At 43.7% G+C, this 25,540-nt stretch overlaps 1 protein-coding gene across 6 annotated transcripts in view; it reads right to left on the reverse strand.

Annotated features, from left to right (window-relative positions):
• PDZD2 (PDZ domain containing 2) overlaps positions 1-25,540 on the reverse strand; it is a 190,633-nt gene that overhangs the window by 115,182 nt on the left and 49,911 nt on the right. For 4 of the 6 annotated variants that reach the window (XR_009049124.1, XM_057708102.1, XM_057708101.1 and 1 more), the window contains exon 1: positions 20,170-20,399. The exons of 1 other annotated variant lie outside the window; for it this stretch is intronic. Coding sequence is in view for 1 of the 5 variants with exons in the window: in XM_057708102.1 (XP_057564085.1) it covers positions 20,170-20,178 (9 nt within the window). In the remaining 4 variants the exon portion in view is untranslated. Of the gene's footprint in view, positions 1-19,314; positions 19,479-20,169; positions 20,400-25,540 lie in introns of those variants that run through there. One more of the 6 variants, XM_057708099.1, reaches the window with a different exon arrangement.

A 25,540-nucleotide genomic window follows, 5' to 3' on the forward strand; every position in this document is an offset into this window, starting at 1 on the left:
CATTGTAGTTTTGATTTGCATTTCTCTAATAATTAGTGATGTTGAGCAGCTTTTCACGTGCCTTTTGGCCATCCGTATGTCTTCTTTGGAGAAATGCCTATTTAGGTCTTCCGCCCATTTTTTTATTGGGTTGTTTTTTTCTTTTTGATATTGAGCTGGATGAACTGTTTATATATTTTGGAGATTAATCCTTTGTTGATTCATTTGCAAATATTTTTTCCCAGTCTGAGGGCTGTCTTCGTCTTGCTTATAGTTTCCTTTGCTGTGCAGAAGCTTTGAAGTTTCATTAGGTCCCACTTATTTATTTTTGTTTTTATTTCCATTAGTCTAGGGGGTGGGTCAAAAAAGATCTTGTGATTTACATAGAAGAGTGTTCTTCCTATGTTTTCCTCTAGGAGTCTTATAGTGTCTGGCCTTATATTTAGGTCTTTTATCCATTTTGAGTTTATTTTTGTGTAAGGTGTTAGGAAGTGTTCTAATTTCATTCTTTTACATGTAGCTGTCCAGTTTTCCCAGCACCACTTATTGAAGAGGCTGCCTTTTCTCCATTGTATATCCTTGCCTCCTTTGTTATAGATTAGTTGACCACAGTTTATCTCTGGGCTTTCTATCCTGTTCCATTGATCTATATTTCTGTTTTTGTGCCAGTACCATACTGCCTTGATCACTATAGCCTTATAGTATAGCCTGAAGTCAGGAAGCCTGATTCCCCCAACTCCGTCTTTCCTTCTCAAGATTGCTTTGGCTATTCGGGGTCTTTTGCGTTTCCATACAAATCATAAAATTTCTTGTTCTAGATCTGTGAAAAATGCCATTGGTAATTTGATGGGGATTGCATTGAATCTGTAAATTGCTTTCGGTAGTATAGTCACTTTCACAATGTTGATTCTTCCAATCCAAGAACATGGTATGTCCCTCCATCTGTTTGTGTCTTCTTTGATTTCTTTCATTAGTGTCTTATAGTTTTCTGAGTACAGGTCTTTTACCTCCTTGGTTAGGTTTATTCCTAGGTATTTTATTCTTTTTGTTGCAATGGTGAATGGGATTATTTCCTTAATTTCTCTTTCTGATCTTTCATTGTTGGTGTATAGAAATGCAAGAGATTTCTGTGTGTTAATTTTGTATCCTGCAACTTTACCAAATTCATTGATTAGCTCGAGTAGTTTTCTGGTGGCATCTTTAGGATTTTCTATGTATAACATCAAGACATGCCTATATTTCTAATGGGTGCCATGATCTAACAGGGCTATTTTCCCATCCATATACAAATAAGGTTTGGATTTGCTGCTTACAGCTTTCTATGTAGCGGAAAGCAGAGGGAAACATCAAGAACATAGGGTTACGCAAAGTGTATCACTGGAAGGATAAAAGACCACTCCCAACTGCTGTTAGACATTAGACAGGAATGTTTAGCAGCCTCATGGCTACTATTAATGCCACCTTACTTTGGTATAAGTCTTTACATCTTAGGAAAGTCACTATTAGCAATGGTATCATCATCGCTATCGGACCATTCCAAACTTGTGAGGTGGGTAAGGAAGATGAGATGGTCACCAGTCTATAAGTGACAAAGTTTAGGGATAGAGATGATGGAGCTTTGTGGAGCCTATCTGGACTCGTGGTCCAGAGCTCCTTCTTCCCCCTGTGCAGAGGGACAAGAGATGGTAATGCTGCCTGTTTTAGAAACTAGCTGGACTCTGGCCAAACCATCTTCCAGAATTCTCCCTGAGCTGTAGAAAGGGTGTGATGTTCACAGGGGCATGCACTGGGTTAGGCCCAGCAGCCTATTGGACAGAATGGAGGTTTCAGAGCCTGGCAGATCTAGGTCCTGTCACTTAGCAGTTGTGTGACCTTAGAGCAAATTATGTTTTTCTTTTTGCCTCAGCTTTCTCCTCTGAAATGGGTTGCTATGAGGATTAGGTGATATTTAGATGCAAAGCATGAGGCCTACAATCCCAATACTTGAAAAATGTTCACAGTGACTACATCCAACCTACTGGGTACCTATGGAGAGGAGTCAACTAACGACACACAAAAATCCCCAGTGGTAAAGGGAAGGCAAGAAAACCCACATGGCGAAGATGACAATGCCGGGCAACTGGACACCAGCCCCAGGGCCCTGGCCCATGTGTTAAGGGAAAGTCCATTCCATTGAAGCCCCAGGAGAGGCCGTCTACCTCCCAAGTAAGCCAGCTTTCTAACCTGGCATTCTAGAGCATCACATGTGAGTCACCCCAATCTCAGAGCCCTGGGCCCAGTGAGAAAGAGGCCTGTTTCAAAGGAGCAAGCGGACAGGACAAGTTTCCAGAAACGTCTGTCTACCACTGCTGGGCTCCTTACTCCACCTCTTCCCGACCCCTGGAGTGGCAGGTCCTCTCTGGAAGTTCAGCGGGCCACAGTTCTCGGCCATCCTCCAGTGTCCAGCCCTGGGCTGATTATACTCCACTTGGCACTTGATGACAAAATGTTTACAAATGCTTCCTAGCGGCTTGTACGCCTTGTCAATCAGTAAGACTGTGTACACCTTAAAGTGGGTTCGTGGCCCTTTTGCAACCCCTTGTCCCGGCCTCCCCAAGCCCTCCCCCAGAGTATCCCTAGGCATCCTGTAAGCCAACAGTCACAGTGCATTTAAGAGAATTGAATCTTTTATCCTCTGCATTAAGCAGTCAGGAGGCGTAGTAGAAAAATGATTTCAAAGTATCAACAAAAACAAGGCAATAATTTTCAAAACATAAGAGAATTTTACAAAAATACATGTAGACATGGAGCTACATTTTCTGAACGTTAATCACTGTAAGTGAGAAAAAGGGTTTAAAAATAGTAAGAGCTGCTATAATTTATATGCGCGTCTGCCATGGTCCACACTGTGGTAAGCACACTGAGAAAATTACACAACTCATGACTACATTCTTGCAAAACAAAGAAACAAACAAAACAAAAAAACTCATATGGTGGAAGTATATTGAGTAAAACATGAAAACCTTCACATCACCCCCAAAACCATTCCTGTAACTTTGGACTTTTACGGTGGTTCTTCTCCATAAGTTTAGTACATCTTCTCCTCCTTTATAACTTTGAGTTAATAGTCTTACTTAGGAGGCTTCCAGACCCTAGCTAATATTTTCCTATTTTCTTCTAATACTTTCACAGATTTCATTTTTACGTTTAGCTCTTTAGTTCATCTGGAACTTATTTATTTAAAAGCGGGACCTAACTTTATACTCGTCTCTAAAAAGTTTTAGCTAATTCTTTCAATAAAGTTCACTAACCAGATTGTCATTTATTCTCCAGTTTTGAAATGTCTCTTTTTCATGCACCAAGTTTCCTGACATAGATGGGCCTATTTGGATTTCCCTGTTCTGCTCCACTGGTCCGTTTGTCATTTCCTTATTGTTCTTACTTTTCCAAAATTTTTTAGCTATCCACTCACTTTTCCCCTTTTCATATAAATTTTAGTTCATCTGTTTAGGTTCTAAAATAATTATTTTCAGATTTTGATGGAAATTGCAGGCATTTACAGATAGGAAAGAAAGAAGCAGCATCTAGTATCATTAAAAGACTGTCTGCAGAGCCCATTTACCGGGCACAAGAACTGTAGTTGTAAATACATAATCTCAACAACTGTTCTTTAGTTGAGGATACAACAAATTAAGGTCACCCCCATTAGAAAGCAAATGGCTAATTCACCCAGCCAGCCCTAGCGGTCAGCTCTGAATCTTTAGAGTAAATCTCCATGCTGTAATCAGCGTCCCACAAGTTTTCAATTGAGGTTATGAAATCCAAGTTTTCTTTAAAAGTTATTTTTACCAAATCATAAATCAAAGGTACACAGAGGTTACAAATTCAGACATTCCCATCACATAATTACTTCAAATCACTCTCTCCCTTCTAACCTGAATTTCAGAGCACAGTGTTTATGATATAACTATATATCTCTTGGCATAGATATCTCAAAATTATTACCATAGACATTTAGTGGAACAAGTCCAATTTTAAACTGAAAACAGTACTTTAAAAGATTTTAAAATTCTGGCATCCCTGTTTATGTAATAATTACAATTCAATAAAAAAGCTATAATATTAAAACAGTGACAGATTTCCTTTAGAGATACTTGACTAGATTTTTTCCTTAAAAAGAAAAAACAATAAACAGAAGGGTTTAAATTTGTTTCAAAGTGTAATAAGAGACAGAAACAAGATCTGTATTCAAAATAGACAAAAATCTAGTGCTGATGCTTGCGGGCAAAGAAAACATACATACTCTGTCTAAATACTCTTCACATTTTTCTACACTTCAGGAAATACTATAAAGATAACAATCTAGCATAACTGAAGTATAGAGATCACACATGAGAGCAAACATTTCTCTGATAAACTATGTTTGGCTGAGAAGAAAGAAGAAACATAAAACCTCTCTTTCATGAGATGCTGCACAGACCTCTATATGATGTAACAGCACAGTCAAGGAATGAACGGGTAGACCCACCATGGCACATATACACAATGGGATTCTACTCAGCAAGGAAGAGGAAGGGACTCTTGATACATATAACATGGATGAACCTCAAATGTATGCCAAGTGAAAGAAGCAAGACTTACATGGCTACATACTGTACGATCCCACTTATATGAACTTCTGGAAAAGGCAGAACAGCAGAACATATCAGTGGTTGCCAGAAGCTGCGGGTAAGGAGAGGGTTTTACCATAAGGGGGTGCTTTTTAGGGAGACGGAATGGTTCTCTATCTTGAGTATGGTGGTAATTCACATGACTTGTTTTTGTTAGAATTTACAGACTGAAACAACTAGAAAGGTCTTCCTTTAGTTTCTTTCTTGTTAGCAGAATGTCTCAGTTTTGTACTTTAAGTGTACTCCATTTAATCCTTTCTTCTGGAATTGGGGAAATTTTATTATGCTAAAGGGTATAAGCAAATTATACTTCAATAAGCTTATCATCATCAAGAATATTTTTGCAACCCAAACCCCGTCTTCCCATGCCATCTTCCATCTGTCAACAGCATGTCAGCTATTTATTTCCTTATATAGGAAGGAATGACTTAATGGAAGTAAAGTGTACAAAACTCAGTCTTCCTTGCTTGTTTGCACGCTTCGTCTTTCCAGTCATCTAGAACTCACCTTCCTGTGGACGTTCTCTATAGTGAATCAACCATATTAAATGCTGGTCCTAGACTCTTGGACCAGAAACTGATCCCATGGGATATTTGAAACCAGTCCCACATAGCTTCAGCCCAAACCTGTGGGTTTTCAGACACCGTCAACTCAATCCCATGACAGAACCAACTAAAGGCACTGCATTAAGAGACGTATGCTGCCCACATCAAAGGAAGTGATAATCCTGTACTGGATAAGACTGCATGCAGAGAGACTGATTCAGTTCAGGCATCAAAAATTTTAGATGGCGATGCCATCACATGATAAGCAGCTGAAAAGACTAAGGGTATTTACCCTGCAGAAGATAATGGGGGAGTGGTTAGGAGGGATATAATGGCTTTAAACACAAATACCTAAATGGTCATATGAAGAAAGGAATAGACCACTTCAGGGTGACACAGGTTACAGGATTAGTACTAATGAGAAGAAGATAAGGAGTGGAAGATATTTGACTTTATAAGACAAAAACTTATCAAACACCTACTGCTAACCCTTGATGCAGTGGCTGCTTTCTGAGGGAGGAAGGCCACTAAGGATGTGTCAGGTAGGGTTTCGAATTTGGTGGGAGGCTGGGTCAAAGGGCTTACATGAACAAAAGGACCAACAGTAAGCCCATCACATTGAACTTGGTGATCAACAAGGTATATATCACACCCAAGAGAGGATGGGGCATCTGGGAAAGGTACCAAAAGAGAGGAAAAGCAGGAAAAGAGAAGATGTGGACACATGGAAAGATGCTGGAGAAAGAGACCAGCTGAAAGTCATTGTGCCTGCGGGGTAGGGAAGATGAACATTCGTGTGGCTATTCAGCAAACAATCCAAATCCTTTGGATTTGGAAGAACCTTCCGTTATATGGGAGGTGGTGAAGAAGGGAATTTATTCTCCGTCCCCACTGCCACACATTGGTCCACAAGCACATGACTTACATTTGGTCCACTGGAGGCTCTTGCCTGACTCTGGATCATAAAGAAGTGATATGAAGAGGGATAGATAAAGGCTAGTCACAGGAGCCTAGTGGTGGTGATGGCAGTGGTGATACCCTAAGCAGACTATACCTGGGCCATGACCTTGGATGTGTTCTTAGCCATTTGGTTCTTGCCCAATCTTCTGAGACCAGACTTAATTAACACTTCCCTTGGACTTCTCTGGTGTCACAGTGGTTAAGAATCCACCTGCTAATGCAGGGGATGCGGGTTTGAGCCCTGGTCGGGGAAGATTCCACATGCCACAGCACAACTAAGCCCGTGAACCACAACTACTGAGCCTGTGCTCTAGAGCCCATGAGTTACAACTACTGAGCCCATGTGCCACAACTACGGAAGCCCACACGCCTAGAGCCCGTGCTCTGTAACAAAGAGAAGCCACTGCAATGAGAAGCCTGCGCACTGCAATGAAGAGTAGTCCCTGCTCGCCACAACTAGAGAAAGCCAGTGCAGCAACAAAGACCCAACACAGCTAAAAAATAAATTTATTTAAAAAACAAACAAAAAAAACATTTCCCTTGGTTCCTATGCTACCCAATATTTTGTCACTAAATCTCTCTTCTGATTAAATGAGCCACAATTGGTTTGTTGCTTGCAACTTCACACTGATGGGGAAGGGGAGTTCTAAGAGCTATTTTATGTTGTCTTTACATCATACATGAGGATGAAATTCTTTAAAAATTACATGGTTCCTAATATTGGTTGCATTTGGAGAACCTAAAAAATTAGGTTCCCTAACTCTACCTTTACCCCTACCCCTAATTGCTTCCAAGATTCTGAAATACTAAATCAGGGCCAGGGTGGTCGAGGATAAGGGGGTGGTAGAAGGTAGGAGCACATTTCTTTTTTTTTTCCTCAAGATTTCCACGTAGTTCTAACACAGACTCTTAGCAATCTGGCATTTGGGTTTCTAAGCAAATGAAAATGACTTGAACCATTTAACACAATTTGTTTGTACTGCTAAACTAAAGTCTTTTCCATCTTCTCTTTTTCAGACCACATCTGAGCAGCCTATAATTAAGGACAGGCTGAATCTCACCTCTGGCTCTTCTCGTTAGCACACAGCTCCTCACACAAAACCTCCCTGGGTCTTTACTCTGTACTTTCACCCTCTGGGAAATGCATTTGCCATTCTGCCTACACAGATCCTATTTATGCACTAAGGTCCCCTCCCATGAACTCTTTCCCATCCATTCCAACCTAGGACTTGTCATAGATTCTTACTATCTCAGAGCTGGAAGGGCCTCCTGATAAGCGCATGCTGTCTATGTCATGTCATTACGTACATACGCCTTTCATCAGAAGTAATTTCTTACATTTTATTTCAATTTTCATTGTACGTATACCCTGCCCAAAGTCCATAAGTTTTCTTTAAGCAACTCTACAGAGACATATTTGGTGCTTAACAACATTAAGGTTGATTACCACAGACCGACTCTCTCATTTTCAAGCAGTGCCATTTCTTAGGGAGAAAAATTAAGCTTTATCCATTTTAGGTTTATCTCTCTGTTGGAACAGTTGCAGACACGTTTTACAGATATTAGAATCTGTCTGGTTCTTAATCTAGTCTGGAACACAAGGTTGAAAACGCTGCCATTCTCAAGATGAGAAATCTTGAAGCGTTCTCACCACCCAGAGCAGCAGGAGAGGCATGAAAGACAGTCCCAGCCTTCGAGCAGATGGGAAAACATCCTGTGACTTACATGTACCGACTCGCTCACCCAAATGGTTCCTGGCTCTGGAGCACAGCTGGAAAGTGGCCATTAAAGGGCAGAGGGTGTGAAATGATTCACTAATGGGCCATTAGAGCTGCGTTAATCAGGAAATTCAGAAGGGACACGTTTCTATGAGAATCTCAATGCTCCTCCCCTCCCCTCCAAGCAAGCCTTTCACTGGGTTATAATAAAGTATTTCTTCTATCTGTAGTGATTCTATTTGGAATCACTTAGCAGACATGTAAAATCTTTGGGGGTAGTACAATAATACTGGTGGTGATGAGACCACGTTATGATGACATAATGCTTCGTGCTTTTCTTCCCCAAAGCCCTTCACATACGTTGTCTTGTTCGATTTCACGACAGCCTAGTAAGGGAGGTAGCACAGTTAGAATTATCCTCCTTGTATAGATGGGGAAGTTGGGGCATCGAAGGATGAAGTGTTCTAAGGAAGAGGTGGGGTCCCTGACGTCCCGGGGGGCCTCAATCTGTCAGCTGTGTAAACATCAGGACAGCTGATGGCACTCAAGTTTTAGTGCTAGAATTGGGGGGACAAGGTTTGGGTTAAACGTGGTCCTTACCCTTCATAGACGGGCATTTGCTTATAGTTGTTCTACTGTGAACCCCGGACACAAGGCCCCTGCAGCTGAGAACAGTGGGTCTTGTTAAGGAACAGGGAGTCTGTATTGGGTGTGGTCTTCAGACCTCACTCCAGACAGCATCCCCGATATAGTTGGCCAGTTCACCCACGAAGCTTCAGTCTCCTCTCCATAAAATAAGGGCTCTGGGTCTGGGATAATGGGTCCACAGTGGTGGTTTCCAAACTTGGCTGACTATCAAAATAAGCCTTTTATTTGAAGGAGGGAGGAAAAAAAGAAACCGCTTTTTACGATGACACACATTCCTTATGTAGATGATGTGAACAGAAAAGTATAAATAAGAAGCAAAAGAGCTCTCCGATCACTATGACCCATTGATGACAGGATAGCAGTGACACAAAAACATCCCGAAACAGGTGGCCACCATCTGAGAGATTTCTCTGCCCCTGTGGAATGTTTTGCAAGTACGACTCTAGACGCTCACCCGGAACTGGGGATTGGGGCCTGGCGATCTGTACTTTATAAAAATGCCTCTTGGGTTTGGGAACCAGGGGCATCAATGACCAATGAGGAGTCCTCTTGCAGAGACAGGTATAAAACAGCATGTTTTTCGGAAAGAATTCTCCCTGTCGTGAGGTGTCATCTGCGTTTCCCCAGCCTGGGATCACCACTCTTGCGGCTACAGGGAATTGGCCCTGAGAGTACAAATAGCAAGAAAGAGTTAAAAAAAATAAAAAGTAAGAAAGAGTAGCAGGGAATTCCTAGCTGGCGCAGTGGGGAAGAATCCGCCTGCCAATGCAGGGGACATGGGTTCGATCCCTGCCCCAGGAAGATACCACATGCCGCGGAGCAACTAAGCCCGTGCACCACAACTATTGAGCCTGCGTTCTAGAGCCTGTGAGCCACAACTACTGAGCCCACAGTGCCACAACTACTGAAGCCCATGCACCTAGAGCCCGTGCTCTGCAACGAGGCCACTGCAATGAGAAGCCCGTGTACCACAACAAAGAGTAGCCTCTGCTCACCACAACTAGAGAAAGCCCGTGTGCAGCAACGAATACCCAACACAGCCAATAAAATAAATAAATAAAGTTATTAGAAAGAAAGAAAGAAAGAAAGAAAGAAAGAAAGAAAGAAAGAAAGAAAGAAAGAAAGAAAGAAAGAAAGAAAGAGTAGCAATAACAGGAGTCGCCCTGTGATGGCTGTGCACCTGCAGAAGTCCCACCTGCCCCAACCACACACGCACACCCCTCCTCAAAGAGGATCCACAAGTGGGTGGGTAGGCAGCCAAGGATACCCAGGAAACATCTGGATCCAGTCTGGGGGAGCAGGGGTGGTCTCAGGCAGGCAGGGCCTGCAAATATGGATGCTGTGGCAGAACACATGCTGGGTCTCCACAGTGGGGGAGAGAAAAGGGGGAAAAGAAATGGGGTGGAGGAAGGAGAGGTCTTAAAGGAATCGAGTCAAGGTGAGCCTGAAGACTAAGGGAATTTAGGTGTGATTATTTGGTCTTAGACATGAGAGAGGACACAGCCTAGGTCCCTGGAACATTCCTTAAGATGTATTCCACATGACATCCTCATTTTCAACTCCCTCTCTCCTGGGAAGCTAGGGCTAAGATGGCAGAAACAAGCAAATAAAGAAGGTGGTAACATATCTGGTGACTAGAAGGATCCTTCCTTCACTAGGAATTAATAAACTGGGTGTTGGATGCCAGTCTCCTGGGAGTTTGATTAGCATGAGTTGGTCCCCAGGCCACTGATAACCTCTGATATATGAACGAATTGGATTTCTGCACCTCTGCGGCTGCCCTGTGAAGCCACCACCAAGATGCAAGACATAAGTGGTTTGACAGAGGCCAGCAGCACATCTTCGGGGGGTAGCAGGTCAGGACTCGGGGCTCTGGGGTTAAAGAGGGCTGCTTGGGCCGTGGAGGCTCAGTGACATTTTCCCCCCTCATATTCCACCAAAGGACCTTTCTCCAGTTTGCAAATGTCTATGAGAACCTTACAAAGATATACAACTTGCATCATCTAATTACACACTTAATAAATCACCCTTGGGAAGAAGGCCACACACAATGCTCCTTGGAGCAGAGCACATGTCCACCATGCACGTCATGTACGGGATCAGACGGTAATCCTGCCCTCTCCACGCTGAACCGGGCTGAGGCCACGGGCAGGCAGCTGCGGCGCCCTTCCCAGTTCACCTGGGGCACACCGGGCCTGGGAGCTCAACAAACAACCCCTCACCAGCACATGGCTACAGCAGCTCCCCAGCCTCCCAGAGACACACGTCTGCCCCCACACCCTTTACACCTCGGCTGTCTCCCCAGGCCTGAGCTACCATCACCTTCACTTCCCAGCCTGCATGTTACTCGAGGCTCCAAAAGACCCAACATACGACACTTTGAAGCAGGTGAAGTTTGTCCTTTGAGATTCTCTCACTTTCCCTCTCCTGGCACATCTCTTCCTACAGCCAAGTGTTACCATAGTTAAGCTATTACCTATGACAAGATGGATTAAAATCATTAAAAGTGAGTTTGGAGAGCTTCCTCCACAAGAGGGCAGACAGCAGGATCAAGCACTATCAGCACTATTTCATCTTGTGGAACTGAAAACCACAGCCACAGAAAGATAGAGAAAATGAAAAAGCAGAGAACTTTGTACCAGATGAAGGGACAGGATAAAATCCCTGAAAAACAACTAAATGAAGAGGAGATTGGCACCCTTACAGAAAAAGAATTCAGAATAATGATAGTGAAGATGATCCAGGACTTTGAAAAAAGACTGGATGCAAAGATTGAAAAGCTTACCAAAGACCTAGAAGAATTAAAGAGCAAACAAACAGAGATATGCAACACAATAACTGAAATGAAAAATACACTAGAAGGAACCAATAGCAGATTAACGGAGGCAGAAGGGCGAATAAGTGCCCTGGAAGACAGAATGGTGATCATCACTGATGCAGAAAAGAATAAAGAAAAAAGAATGAAAAGAACTGAAGACAGCCTAAGAGACCTCTGGGACAATGTTAAACGCACCAACATTCGCATTATAGGGGTCCCAGAAGGAGACGAGAGAGAAAAAGGACCTGAGAAAATATTGGAAGAGATTATAGTTGAAAACTTCCCTAACATGGGAAAGGAAATAGCTACCCAAGTGCAGGAAGCACAGAGAATCCCAGGCAGGATAAATCCAAGGAGAAACACACCAAGACATACAGTAGTCAAGTTGACAAATATTAAAGACAGAGAAATGTTATTAAAAGCAACAAGGGAAAAACAACAAATAACATACAAGGGAACTTCCATAAGGGTAACAGCTGATTTCTCAGTAGAAACTGCAAGCCAGAAGGTAGTGGCACGATATATTTCACGTGATGAAAGGGAAGAACCTACAACCAAGAATACTCTACCCAGCAAAGATCTGATTCAGAATTCGATGGAGAAATCAAAAGCTTTACAGACAAGCAACAGCTAAGAGAACTCAGCACCACCAAACCAGCCCTACAACAAATGCTAAAGGAACTTCTCTAAGTGGGAAACATAAGAGAAGAAAAGGACCTACAAAAACAACAACAAAACAATTCAGAAAATGGTAATAGGAACAAACATATCAACAATTACCTTGAATGTAAATGGACTAAATGCACCAACCAGAAGACACAGACTGGCTGAATGGATACAAAAACAAGACCCATATATATGCCGTCTACAAGAGATCCACTTCAGACCTAGGCACACATACAGACGGAAAGTGAGGGGATGGAAAAAGATATTCCATGCAAGTGAAAATCAAAAGAAAACTGGAGTAGCAATACTCATATCAGATAAAATAGACTTTAAAATAAAAAATGTTACAAGAGACAAGAAAGGACATTACATAAAGATCAAGGGATCCATCCAAGATGGGGAGATAACAATTATCAATATGTATGAACTGAACATAGGAGCACCTCAATACATAAGGCAAATGCTAACAACTATGAAAGAAGAAATGCAAGGCAGAAATAGAGACACAGGTGTAGAGAACAAACACATGGACACCAAGGGGGAAAGCGGGGAGGGTTGGGGGGGGAATGAATTGGGAGATTGGGACACCAAATTGTACACTCTAAATATATGCTGTTTATTGTCTGTTAACTGTATATCAATAAAAGTTCTTAAAAAAAAAAAAAAGTGAGTTTGGAAAATGCAGGCCCTGCTTTGGATTGCTGTGGGTTTCCGCCTGGCTAAACTGAATTTGTTAAAAATGCAGAAATCTCAGGCCCCGCCGCAGATCTACTGCATAAGAACCTACATTTTTCTCAAGATCTCCAGGTGATTCATAGGTAAGAACAAACCCTACTGCCCTGGGATGGTATTTTTCTCCTGGTAAATGAAGATCTAAATAAATATCAAATGGTAACCTTTCAGACATGTTTCTTTTCTTCCTTCCTTCCTTTCTTTTTTTTTTTAAAGTATTTTTGTACCATGGTCCTTTATCTGGTGAAGTCTCAAAACAATATGTTTAAATGCATAAAATCCCCAGGTATACAAAGAAAACCAATTACATTGAAATACAATAGCCTCAATATTTTTAAATGTATAGCATCATAACCCATGTGTTTTTTTATTAGCACATTAGGGACATCTAGCAACAAATTTATTAACTGACATATTTTCAAAGTAGTAATGAGTGTTGATGACATTGAAAGATACCCACCACAAACAACATGAATCATTTCTACTGGTGACAAAGCCACAGGGACTGTCAATACTGCTGTGCTTTGTTGGCCACATCCATTATTGAAGGAAACACTACATTTGCACTATAGTTTAGTGACAATAAATATTTAATTTTCTTCCCTTCCAGGTTTACTGTCCTCCGCTCCCGCCGAATTCTATTTCTAGAATCTAGGTTACGAGGAAGAGATGCTTAGGGACCTTACACAAAAGGAGTATAGAGAGATGTGCCCCGTATCTGTGTTTCTGTCTGTCTGATCTTAGCTGGAGCACAGGCTGCTGCAGTCACTTCGTTCTCTGATAGCTGCTGTGTCTGCCCTCATGGCTTCTGTGAGCTGGCTTCCCCGCAAGTTCCCACCACAGAGCTAAACACTTCGATGTGTAATAAGTACTTCTGATCAAATCCCTTGGGTTGGGGTCTAAATATTTCTGACAGACATACCAGGCTACATTGTGAATACCATTACACAGAGTACCTAAAATAATCCCACTTTGTAGGAAGCTGCCTTCTGCAGCTGCATAGATACTTCCACACAGTGCTCGCTTCGGCAGCACATATACTAAAATTGGAACGATAGATACATCCACACAAATGCGGAGTTAATATAAATTATGGACACAGAGCTCTGAAACAGTCCCCCTGCTCTGCCGAAGAGCCCGGGGCAGCTCCCTGCCTCTTGGATCATGAGCGCCTTTTTTCAGGATCATTTCCTTGCCAGGAATAAGCAACACTTCCCACAGCCATGTCAACTGTGGTTCTCAAAATAAGATCCATTTTCAGAAAGAGCCAAAATCGATGTCTCTGAATTTTGAAATTGTACATCTAAGCCGTCTACACCGTTCCGCGGACTATTCTCCCCCCAAGTGGACCACAGTGCCACGAAAGCAAAGTGGCACCTAATGGCAGCCTTGGGGAGCTCATCTGACACTCACAGAAGCTGCTACTCCACAACGAGACATTTCTCTAACAAAAACAAATCATGTGAGCCACACGCTTACAAAAGAGAAGACAGACCTACTTGTTTGTGACAGTCTCACACAAAGATTTATGCTTAAAAACAGCCATGTTTCCAGCTCCATGTGATAGCCATGAATGAACCATTCATTTCAGCTTGCAACCCTACACACACACACACACACACACACACACACACACACACACACACACACACACACACACACACACACACACACACACACACACACGGCCAGTCACTTACACTTAGCCTTTCTTTAATAAGTTTGCTCACCTAAACCTTGCATTTTGAATGTCCTACCACAAGTCAGTAGCATCATCCTTATCCAGTTTTCCATCCATCCTGATTCAGGAGCTCGTCATTTAAAATAAGCAATATAAGAAAAAAAAAATAGGCTGGAAGCAGATGAAGCCTCGCGGATCAGAGAGTCAATCGGTGGATTACAAGAGTCTATCATAGTAAATCATAGCGTAAAATTGATTTCAGAAATCAACACTGTATTATTCACTGTCATTGGGCTTAGAAAGGTTGGGAGTCACTTGGAGGTTGCTGCTGGAGTAGATGAAGAACTCACAGTTTAAAAAAAAGACTAAGACGGACAGTAGATCCTCTCCCCATTCTGAAATCCCAATGGCAACAAATGTACTTCATTAAGCCACCAGAAGACTATAGAATGACTCATGTTTCTCCTAGTGAGAGTCTGAAATAACTGATTCCACTCACTTTTGAGTTGTGTTAAATTTTTGTGACCATAAGAAACTCATCAAGAATGTCTAATTAGTTATAGACACAAGAATGTCTAATGCCTCAGCATTTTGAACACAGCAGGATTTCCACCACACAAAGTTTGGTCAGGCCACTGGGACCCCAGCAAAATCCTCACGTGCCAAGATGTCCCCAGGTCCACTTCTCAGTTTCAGTGTTCCATTCTCTTTTAACATTCTTTGACTCACTTGAGGGAAACTGAAGTCAAGCAAGCTCTAGCCTGTAAAAAGGATTGTGCAAAAGACTTCACTTTCCAAACCCAAACTGCATCCTTCATTTCTGCCACCTTCCTCCCTGCAGTGCTTAGAGGTAATTTTCTGTTTCCCCTCCAGGACTTTATTACTCCCTTGCCAAAACTGTCTTGCATCTGTTACAATAAAATACCTGTGATGTTTTTCAAAGCCAGCAGCTTCCTGCCAACCCTCAACCCTCTACCCCACAGGCAGCCGTCTGGGAACTTCAGTCAAAGTGTTGCAAGCTGAAGGTGACAGTGGAATTTGGAAAGTCCAAGGCGGGATTCCTTGGAAGGCAGACCCTTCTTTTGCTGATGGAGCCGGCCAGCAGGAGAAAATAAGGATACTTTTGCCAAAGAGGCAGAAACAGGAGCACAAGGCAAGAGGAAAGGGTTGCTGTGACATCAAGAGCCCCGCGACAAATCCTGAGACGCATGCCATTTATGAGGTCAAGGATGGTGCCCGTGAATTCCCTCCCCCTTTCCCCTGGCTTGGGCACTTCCATTCACCTTCTGATTTGGGTAGGAATTCTAAATCGTTTGTTATAGGGCCACTTTGTTTTTTTTTTTTTGAAGGGGTAAGGAAGAGAGCTGGTAAGAATGTTTAAGTTCTTGTTAAAAGGGCAAGGCTTGGGGAAATGTAATGTATACACGGGAGGCCATCTATCCACCTGTTCGGGGAGTAACCTGGACCTGCTGCTTTGCCCCCATAGGCTGAGACGTCTCACAGAAATAGGGGCTTTTCACCGAACTGATTCCCAAGGGCTAGTCTCACCCTTCCTCAGACTTGCCCTATTCTGCCAATTTCCAACCTGCCTTCCATCTTTTAATTTGGGAAGAAAAATAGCGTGGAAATTAGAAAGGCAAAGAAGATGGTCCAAGCGTGTCTTGTTTTAAGCCTACCTGATAGCTCCCAAACCTCGAAATTGCTGAAAATACTAACCATGGGGTGAGCTCTCTTTTTTACCAAAGGAGTCACTTTTGGTCCTTCTAAGTGCTGAGTTCCTCTGGTGCACGTAAAACGTAGTTGTATTGCTTCTTCAGGAAGAGATAAAAGGGAGGATCCAGAGTCCAGGGTCACTGTCAGGGCCTGACGTACTGCACAGGGACCTCATATCTGAGCCAAGACTGAGCTCAGGCCCTGCCCTCCTTGAGGCCATCTGTGGCTCTGTGGTGTGACTGCACGCCCATGCACACCTGGACTGAACAAGCCGAGGCACCCTGGGCCAGATGTGCCCGCAGGGAGAGCAAAGCTATCGGAGGATCTCCTGGTGGAGTGGGGCACACTCAGCCTGCTCCTTTCACGGGGCAGGGGCCGCGTCAACAGAGAAGGAAAGCTGCCATCTTGTTCCCTGGCCACAGAGGAAAAGGCAGCTGCCATTGGGACCTCTCCAAGGTGAAAGGGATTTTGTGCTATACCCCCTGGATGCCACTGCAGGAAACGTATAGAAATCACGTTTGGAACTGAGAGGGTGCATTGCCTACAGAAGTTCTTAAGGAGTTCTTAACTTGTACGTGAACACAAAGCCACAAAAAGCGATCCCTGCCAGCCACCGAGATGTGAAATTATTGATTCCCTTTGATGGACATGATCACCAGTTCTAACTCAGAATCATAATTTCTATTTGCTCAGCTGTTCCTCTCCTTTAGGTTTACACGTTTTTGCACATGTATGTGCACATCTAGCTCTTTTATCCCATTCACGATCAGGAGAAAGCTGATCAGCAGAGGTCAGATTCCAGCCCTGTCCGGAGAGCCACAGGCAGGGGCGGATGTGCCAGGTTTGAGCTAAGCACTTAGTCCTCCCAACGTGCTATAAACGGGTGAGATAAGTAAGGGCTGCTCACAGCATGTGCTCCACTCAGCTCATGGTCAGACGCTGCCTGCCTGTCTCTTTAGGAGCCAGCCTGGTTGCACGGCTCAGAAGCGAAAAGGTCCGTCTTGCTGCCTTGAGACACCAGCTAGTGCTAGGTCTCTGAGATCCGTAGTGCTGACTCAGGCAGAGGTCTTCTGGGAAGCCAAAGCGGACCCTTCACCTCGACGCCTGCCCCGCTGAGTCTGGCCACACAGACCATGCCGTCTGGGGCAAGCTCGATCAATTCCCTCACGTGCTGTGATTCCTGACTAACTGCCCTCGCTTGGGGAGCCCAGGCCCCCGTTTGGTTGGCTTCCAGTTGAATTTCAGCAGTTACGCAAATCAGATTTCTGACTGAGTCTGAAATTCTGGTGCATACAGGAATAGCAGGTTGCTTAATCTCTAAATTCAGAGCCAACCCCCTTTCTAAATACAGACAAAGGTGAGGCCTCGCTCACGTGGTAGCTTGAAGGACCCACCCTCACCAGGCCTGATGACCTGCCTTGTCAAGGTTGATTGCCGCCATCTTGTTTTCCAGGCTCCAACTCCCATGAGGCACCATATGTACATATTTTCATCCTTCCTCACTTGTTTTCATCTGTCAAACTAGGCCCCACCCCCATTCTTCTCTACTGACGGCATCCAATGTCCAAATACAGGAGGATAGATGGCTGCAATGTCCTGGAGAAAAAAAAAATTATACTGGCCATTTTATTTGTCTTCTTAAACTACAATCTTCTTGTGAAAAACTTTCCTGTGTTTCTGCAATGCACAATAAGCTACTTACAAAAGTCAGCTGCACATCCAGGCCTGCAGTTTTGACACAAGTTAAATATGAACAAGGTCACTAGATTTTCCTCTTATTGGAAATGACGTTAACAATGAAATCCCATGCTGGGTCAAAGAGAATCACATGTTTGGGGTCAGGCTGGCCAGCCGACAGTAACCTTTCTTGGAGACCAATAAAGAAACACTTCTAGATATGAGAAAATATAATATTCACTTAACGACCTTATTTTTTTTTTTATTACAGAAAACATTTTTTTTTTCAAAGTGACAACACCGAACACCCTAGATTGTACCTGTCTGACCAAGCATTCAGTCTGCAAGAGGGGGAAAAAGGAAATGAATCATTTTTGAGTAAGACAGCAGAGTTTTGGTTCCCCCATCAGGTTCTTTCAGGGGCAGACACAGTCAACACATGGTGGGTCTCACAGGTACCTATACCAGTGGGTTCCCCGATGAGGGGAGAGGGTGAAAACACAACTGTATACACAGTTCACCTGACATTTCCCTCCTACTGTTTGGACCGTGCAGAAAATCTTCAGCTTCCCGGCTCCAGACTCTCCCCTTTTGGAGACAGTAATACCACCTAACACAGATTGAGAAACTAAAATCAGTTTGCAAAACGACAGCCCATTTGAACTGCCAAAGACTTAATAAGCTGATCAATCCACTGGTCACACTGCTCCTGAATGATGTCAGTCAGGGGGTGGCAAAGGTCTCCTCTGACGGGTCAGAGAGTAGATTCTTTAAATTTTGCTGGCCATATCTGTCTTTGTCCTGTATCCTTTGTTTGTTTCTTCAACCCTTTAAAATGGGAAACACAGTCTCACCTCTGGAGCCATACAAAAACAGGCTGGGGCAGGCTGGATCTGGCCCACGGGCTTCCAGAATGGACCTTAGAAAGGAGCCTGCCCCCCTGGCTTGCCTTAATTCCCTGCAAAGAGCACCGGGGACAGACCAGTGTGAAGGATCGGGGACCAAAGGGACCCAGCAAACAGGTAGATGGTAGCAAAAGTGGGGGTGGAGAGGTTTCCTAAAAGACCACAGGAGTGCCACTCCCCCACCCATAAGTAGGTCTAGCTGTGGAAGGCTGAGAAGTCGGAGATAAGGTTCGGGCTTGCCTTGACTAAGCACAGTCATCTCCCAGCCCTCCAGGCCTAAAATGCTAAGCCACAAGGCAGCATGAAGACCATAGCCAGCCAGCGAGCAGTAACCAAAGCAGCTCCCATATCTGCCTTCCCAGACACACCCCTGTGGCTAGCAGGGCATTCGCAAAAGCTCAGAGAGTGTCAGTGTTCAGGCTGGACTATTCGGCCGGAATAAAGTTCTCTGCCTAATTCTGACGCCTCTGTCACGCTGACCACGTACAACACTTCTGACCTACCCCACGTCAGCTCAGTTTTGCGACACCCTGACCGCTTCATTGCGGGGGAAATCCAGGTTAAATTATCCAGGCACCTATCAGAAGCAAAGCCTGCAAATGGTTCAGAAAACCCAGGCTTACGATGGTCTTTTTTTGTTGTTGTTGTTCTGCTTCTCTTATCACAAGCCCTGATGATGGAAATGATGCTCGGAGACTCAGCTACAACTGCAGGAGCCAAAATACAGCCTTTAAATTGTCCTCGCGTGTGGCTGCCACCCATGGCTCTCCCCAGTTATTTGCTGCTCCTAAGTGCAAAGACGGCATGGTGACAATTTCCAATCCTCTCCCCCTCACATGCCCCCCACCCCCCAGCCCCATCCCCAGACAAATATTCAGGATCCACACTTTACTCTCACCATTCTTTCCAATTCCCTGATTTAGAAGCTGAGCAGGGGCAGCCTGCCTTAATGGAGAAAACATTAGTGCACTCAGGCTTCACTCTGGACCCCAGTCAATTTCTGGATATTTCACAGCTGTTATACATCCACCTCCTTTCTTACAAAAGCTTTCTTAAAAATTAGCAAGCACCTTGTTAGCTCTGAAAGATGAAAATATAGCAACAGTCAAGCCTGAAAATCAGTTTCTGGTTGACTATGTTCACAGTATTTGTTCTAAAACAGTATCAGCAGCTCACTGATGATCTGCCGATTTTTAAATCAGTTTTAAATTAAATGCTGCATGATCTGGGGTGATTTTTTAAGGCAATCTCTAGCATATAGCTGTCATGTGGTCATCAAACTAAGTAACTGAAAAAAATCTCTGGTTTGGGCAGATAGCATAATTCAGGCTAAGTCTGTTTCTCATGTCAATATTATCTTTTCATTTCTCATATACTCAAGAAAAAAACAAAAAACAAAAGAAACCTTTGGAAGACACGTAAGTTGTGTTCAGAGAGAAAAATCAGATTTTCCTGGCCACTCAGGTCTCCCCTCCTACCTGCTTCATGAGCTGATCGGGTGAGCGTTCTCCACTGTGTTTCACAGCCGCTGGCACAGGACAGACTCCAGAGTGTGTTGTGCTTCATTTCCCTTCTCCATTCAGTTCTTTAAAGTCCTGGGTTATTAACTATCAACAAAAATGTGAGCCATGCCAGTGCGTGCTCCGACATCCTGCCAAGTCCCCACACTCTACTGAGCCCAGGAGTATGAGCTCTCTCTATCGGTCTCTCTCCCTGTCTCTCTTGCCTCCTCCTCTCAGCTTCACCTCCTGAGCTGGAGGGCCCCACCCACAGCACTCAGATCATTTTTCATTTATGAGTGCATCCTGCTAAACTGTGTTTGTAAGAGGACAAGCCCACCCTTGCCCTGCCAGCAGAGTGGAACCATGCTGCTGAAACGGCTTTGATTTTCTGGGAGTACGAGGGAATCAGACCCTGGCAGAAGTTATCCGTGCCTTCCTCCTGCAGGTAGCTGTGGATCAGCTCTTCTACCAGCAAAGGATGCACACCTTGGTGATGGAGTCAAAACAGCTCCATTATACAGACTCCATCACCTCCCACTGAGGTGGATTGAAGATTTCGGGCATAAGACAACCAGAAATACACCGAAATGTGTATTTCATATGTCCCCAAAATGTGAAGCCAGGATAATGGGTCAAGAAACTTTCCACCTAGTCACCTAACACTTAACAAACCAAATATTTTACTTTGCATTTTATATCAAAGGGCAAGGTTCTTACTGCATTCATATGGCAATAAAAATTGAGACTTTAAATAATTTTGCCATAATGACCCCAAAGTTACAACTTTCTTAACCCAGCAATACTCCCATCTTCTTCCCCAGACCACTACCAGCAAAAACAGGAATTATCAGCCAGCCCTTGAAAACACTTACTCTAGTTAGCATGTCAGCAACTACAAAGACAATTGGATTTTACTAAAACTTTATCAGGAAATAGAATTAAAAAAAAAAAAAAAAAAAAACAGGTTTCCATACATATATGGTGACTTCCGCCATGCGTAAAATTCACCTTATTCTGCAGCTAGAGCTAAAGGGGTCTTTCATGGTCCACCAACCAGAGACAGAGGTCTCTCAAACCCTATAGCCTTCATGCTAGGTATGAAAATTCACAAACTGTTTAAATTGGAATAATGTTATTAAAATCCTGATCATCCTTTAAAAGCCACACTTGTCGTGAATAAAAGAGCAAATGTCATCTGCTCATCGGAGTCACTGGCAGGGCGTGTTTCTGGAAAACCCAGAAGGACAGCTGGGTTTTAGGATTGTTTGTTTTTAATCTAGTCTTTTCTTTTAGCATCTTATCCAATATGGATTCCTCCTACCCCCCCACCCCGAACTCCAGATTGTCATGAACTAGTCCCAAATACTAAGCGAAGTTCTTCACTCTTCAAAATTGCTTTTAAATTTTTCATATATTAAAAAACTGATGACTTAGTGTCCCAGAAAGTCTGGCTTTCTGTTTGTTTGTTTTTGTTTTTTTTATAATTAGATGGTTGAAATGTCTCCTAAAAAGAAAATGCTATACATTTCTGCACACGTTCCAAATCAGGTTCCAGTCATCCTAATACCCTAATATCACATCCTTGGGAAAAAAAACAAAAAACAAAAAACAAGCCATCTGCCTTTTACAGATGAGAAAAAGAAAAGAAAGATAAAAAGTCACTGGTGTATACACAATATTTCATTGGTGGGGCAGAGAGAACTGACAGGAGGATTAGTGCAGAGTCTCCAAACCCAAGCAGGGAACCCTGGACTAGTCTGAACTTTCACAGGCAGTCCAGGGGCCTGAGAGTTGATCATGTAGGTGACCTCCTGGGACTTACCTTCCCAGTTCAAGGAGAGTGGACTTGCTCTGAGTTTAGCTAAGGAGAAAAAAAATCTGTTCTTTAAAAAATTTTTTAAAGAAGTGGGGGGAAAAAGGAAGTTAAAATTTTCTTGGCCCCCGACCAAGCTACAGACTTAACCAGAGGTAAAATTTGCCTATTGAGTATTCTCTCCAGTATTAGTTTGTGACATCTGCCAAAAATCTATGGTGAAACCAGTTATTCCACTTTTCTTTTGTCCTATTCTCTCAACAAGTATGGATAATATATCATATACTTTTGCTTTAAGGGGAAATGCTGCTTCATTTACTCATAAAATTAGCCATGCTGCACGTAGCAGAATGCAGCAAGACACAAGCCATTAGAAACATCTCACCATCCAAGAATTCAGAGCAGATGAGTTTTTGGTCAAATTGCCCACGTTAAGAGTCTGGAGCTCGAGAATTCCCTGCTGGTCCAGTGGTTAGGACTCCATGCTTTCACTGCTGAGGGCCGGGGGTTCAGTCCCTGGTTGGGGAATGAAGATCCCACAAGCCGTGGTATGGCAAAGTAAAATAAAATAATCAACTTAAGATCTCTGTTTAAAAAAACAAGCATCTTAAAAAAAGAAAAGAGTCTGGAGCTCTGCTTCCATCTCACCCACCATGGTTCCTGGGCTTAGGAGACCACAATGCCCTCCCACTCCGTGACCTGGAAGGACCCCATTGATTACTTAATTGTACCTTCTCATTGGTGGGGATGTGGAGACAGAGGCCCAGAGAGATGAGGAAACTTGCCAAGGTCAGGGCACATCAGCGGAAGTGCTGAGTTTAGAACGCAGATCTTCCAGATTCAAACTCTAGGACAGAGCTAGCTGGACAAGATGTAGATCTTCATAGCCAAGCACTACAGGCAGGGGCTCAGTGATGGCTCTTCAGCTAGTTACAAAGCCCAGCCTAAGGACACACCAGACTCTCCCATGAGCAAAAGCAGAAGAGCAACAAACAAAGGAAGTATCAGAAGGACAGGGAGCTAGGGATTGATTCCCCAACAGGAAAGAATCGACAATACCACAAAAGCCAGTGGACACTTCTGGGTACTTACCCAAAAGAATCACAAGGAGGGACACAAAGGGATATTTGTACAACCACATTCATAGCAGCAATGCCCAAAAGGTGAAAGCAACCCCAGCGTGCATTGATGGATGAGCAGAAAAACAAAATGTGTTATATACACAGAATAGAATATTATTCAGCTTTAAAAAGAAAAAAAACAAACCTCTGACATATGCTACAGCAGAGATGAACCTGGAGGACACCACGCTAAGTGAAACAGACCAGTCACAAATATTGTATGGTTCCCTTTATGTGAGGTACCAAGAGAAGTCAGATTCACAGAGGCAGAAAGCGGAATGGTGGTCCAGGGGCTGGGGAGAGGGGAGCATGGGCAACTACTGTTTAATGGGTATTTTCAGTTTTGCAAGATGAAAAATGTTCTGGGGATGGACAGGTTGCACAACATTGTGAATATACCTAATGCCACAGAACCATACAATGAAAAATGGCCACAATGGTAAATTTTATATTACGTACACAGTTGTCCCTTGGTATCTGCAGGGGATTGCTTCTAGGACCCACTGCATTTACCAAAATCTACATATACTCAAGTCCACGGATTTGGCATCCACAGTTTCAACCAACCTCAGATCATAAACATAGTACATGTAATGAAAAAAATTCACGTATAAGTGGACCCGCGCGGTTCAAATCCACGTTGTTCAAGGGTCAACTGTATTTTGAAAAAGCCAGTGGAAGCTGGATTTTCTTTACAATTTCCCATCGGCCAGTCCTAAGGCTTCACATTCTCAAAGCCACAAAGTGAAAAGACTACCACTTGCCAAAATTCATAAGTGACTTGAACACACAGGAGGCACTCAAGTTTCCTCCTCTCTTTTCCCCATCCCCAGTCAAAAATAATTCACAGAGAATTAGGAAAGCCATCAGGTACTCAGTTTGCTTCCATGTCCTGTGATGGGAGATGGTAAGTGATGCTGATGGGAACACCCTGTGGCTTGTGCAAGCAGGGACAGCCGGGACCTGGAAACTTGGAGAAGCAGCTCCCTTCCAACTTCTGTCATCACCGCAGAGGTTTCAGAAACACCCTTGAGAAAGCCAGGCTCTATGCAGCTGTGATCCATTCTTCTCCTCTACAAAGCCCTCTTAGAGCTCACATACCCCTTCCGCCTCGTTCCACTTTGGCAGCATATACTGATGCCGTTAAGCTTTTTTGGTCCTTAATTATATACAGAACTGATTTTTAGCTGTTGAATCTGTCCAATTAGACCCGGAGTTGCTGGTGGATAGAGCTTTCCAGCTCTCTGACCATCTCTTCTCAGCCTCCATCCTGGACTTCCCTTCTCCCTCCGGGCAGCCTGGGGCACCTGGAGAAGCACCAGCATTTCTCTCCTTCTCCTCTTCCCTGGGTTATCCCCTCCACATCCATGGCAGTAACAACAAAGGTAGAACCGCCAACCCCTCAATCTCCATCTCTCTTCAGAGTTTCAGACCCAGACCTCTGCCTGCCTCCTGCTCAGCTCTAGCTGCATGTCCCGCAGACATCTCAAACTCTGCACGCCCTGAAATAAAACCCAAAATGCTCTCCGTCACCTGGTCTCTCCTCGTATATTTCCCCTTTTCATTAAGGTCGATCCCCAGTCACTCAAGCACAGATGAGTCATCCTCAGCTCCTCTCCTCCCCTCACATTTGGTGGTGAGGTCCTATCAACTCTACTTCTTAAATCTTTCACCTGTGCCCTCCTCTGTATACTGTCACATTTTAGGGCCTTGACTCCAAACTACTCTTTCTTCCTCAGTTGCTGATCCCTTCAGTCTACCCTGCACACTGAGACATCCAATGGTAAACACAGAAGACCTGCTTGATAATCTCTCATTGTTCTAATAATTTCTCAAGCCCAAAGAGGAAAGCCATTCTTGATCTCGCTCCAATGCCTGCATCAGGGAACATGCTGCCTGCAGCTCTTTTTCATGTATCTATGCTTGCACATAAACCAGTGGGGAGGAGGAGGGGTTGCTACTGGCATCTAGTGGGTAGAGGCCAGAGATGCTGTCAAACATCCAGCAATGCACAGGACAGCCCTCTGTAACAAAGAACACACCACATGGGTTCTTAGAGCATTCCATTATACCGTTCATTGTTACAATGATGACTTTCCACTCTAGGGGCTGCATGCACAAAGGTTGTTAGGGTGCAGGAAATTCAATGAGAAAAGCAGGTTAGGCAAAAGGCATGTCCTTCCTAAAGCATTCAAATTCAAAATTCCAAAAAATCTGAGTTGAATCCTGCAGCAAGGGCGTGGGTTCGCCACTTTTCAGAGGCTCCTGAGCAGGGGTATGGGGTGTTCACCTCTCTGGTACTTGCTTCCTTGGAAGTATTGGATCAATTGTTTATTGAAAAGTTCCTTCTTATATATCCCTTCAAAGCACGGCATGCTCCTAAGTTCTAGTAAACAAATGGAAAAATAGGACA

The sequence above is a fragment of the Hippopotamus amphibius genome, chromosome 15 (assembly GCF_030028045.1).
Source record: "Hippopotamus amphibius kiboko isolate mHipAmp2 chromosome 15, mHipAmp2.hap2, whole genome shotgun sequence".
Lineage (NCBI taxonomy): Eukaryota > Metazoa > Chordata > Mammalia > Artiodactyla > Hippopotamidae > Hippopotamus > Hippopotamus amphibius.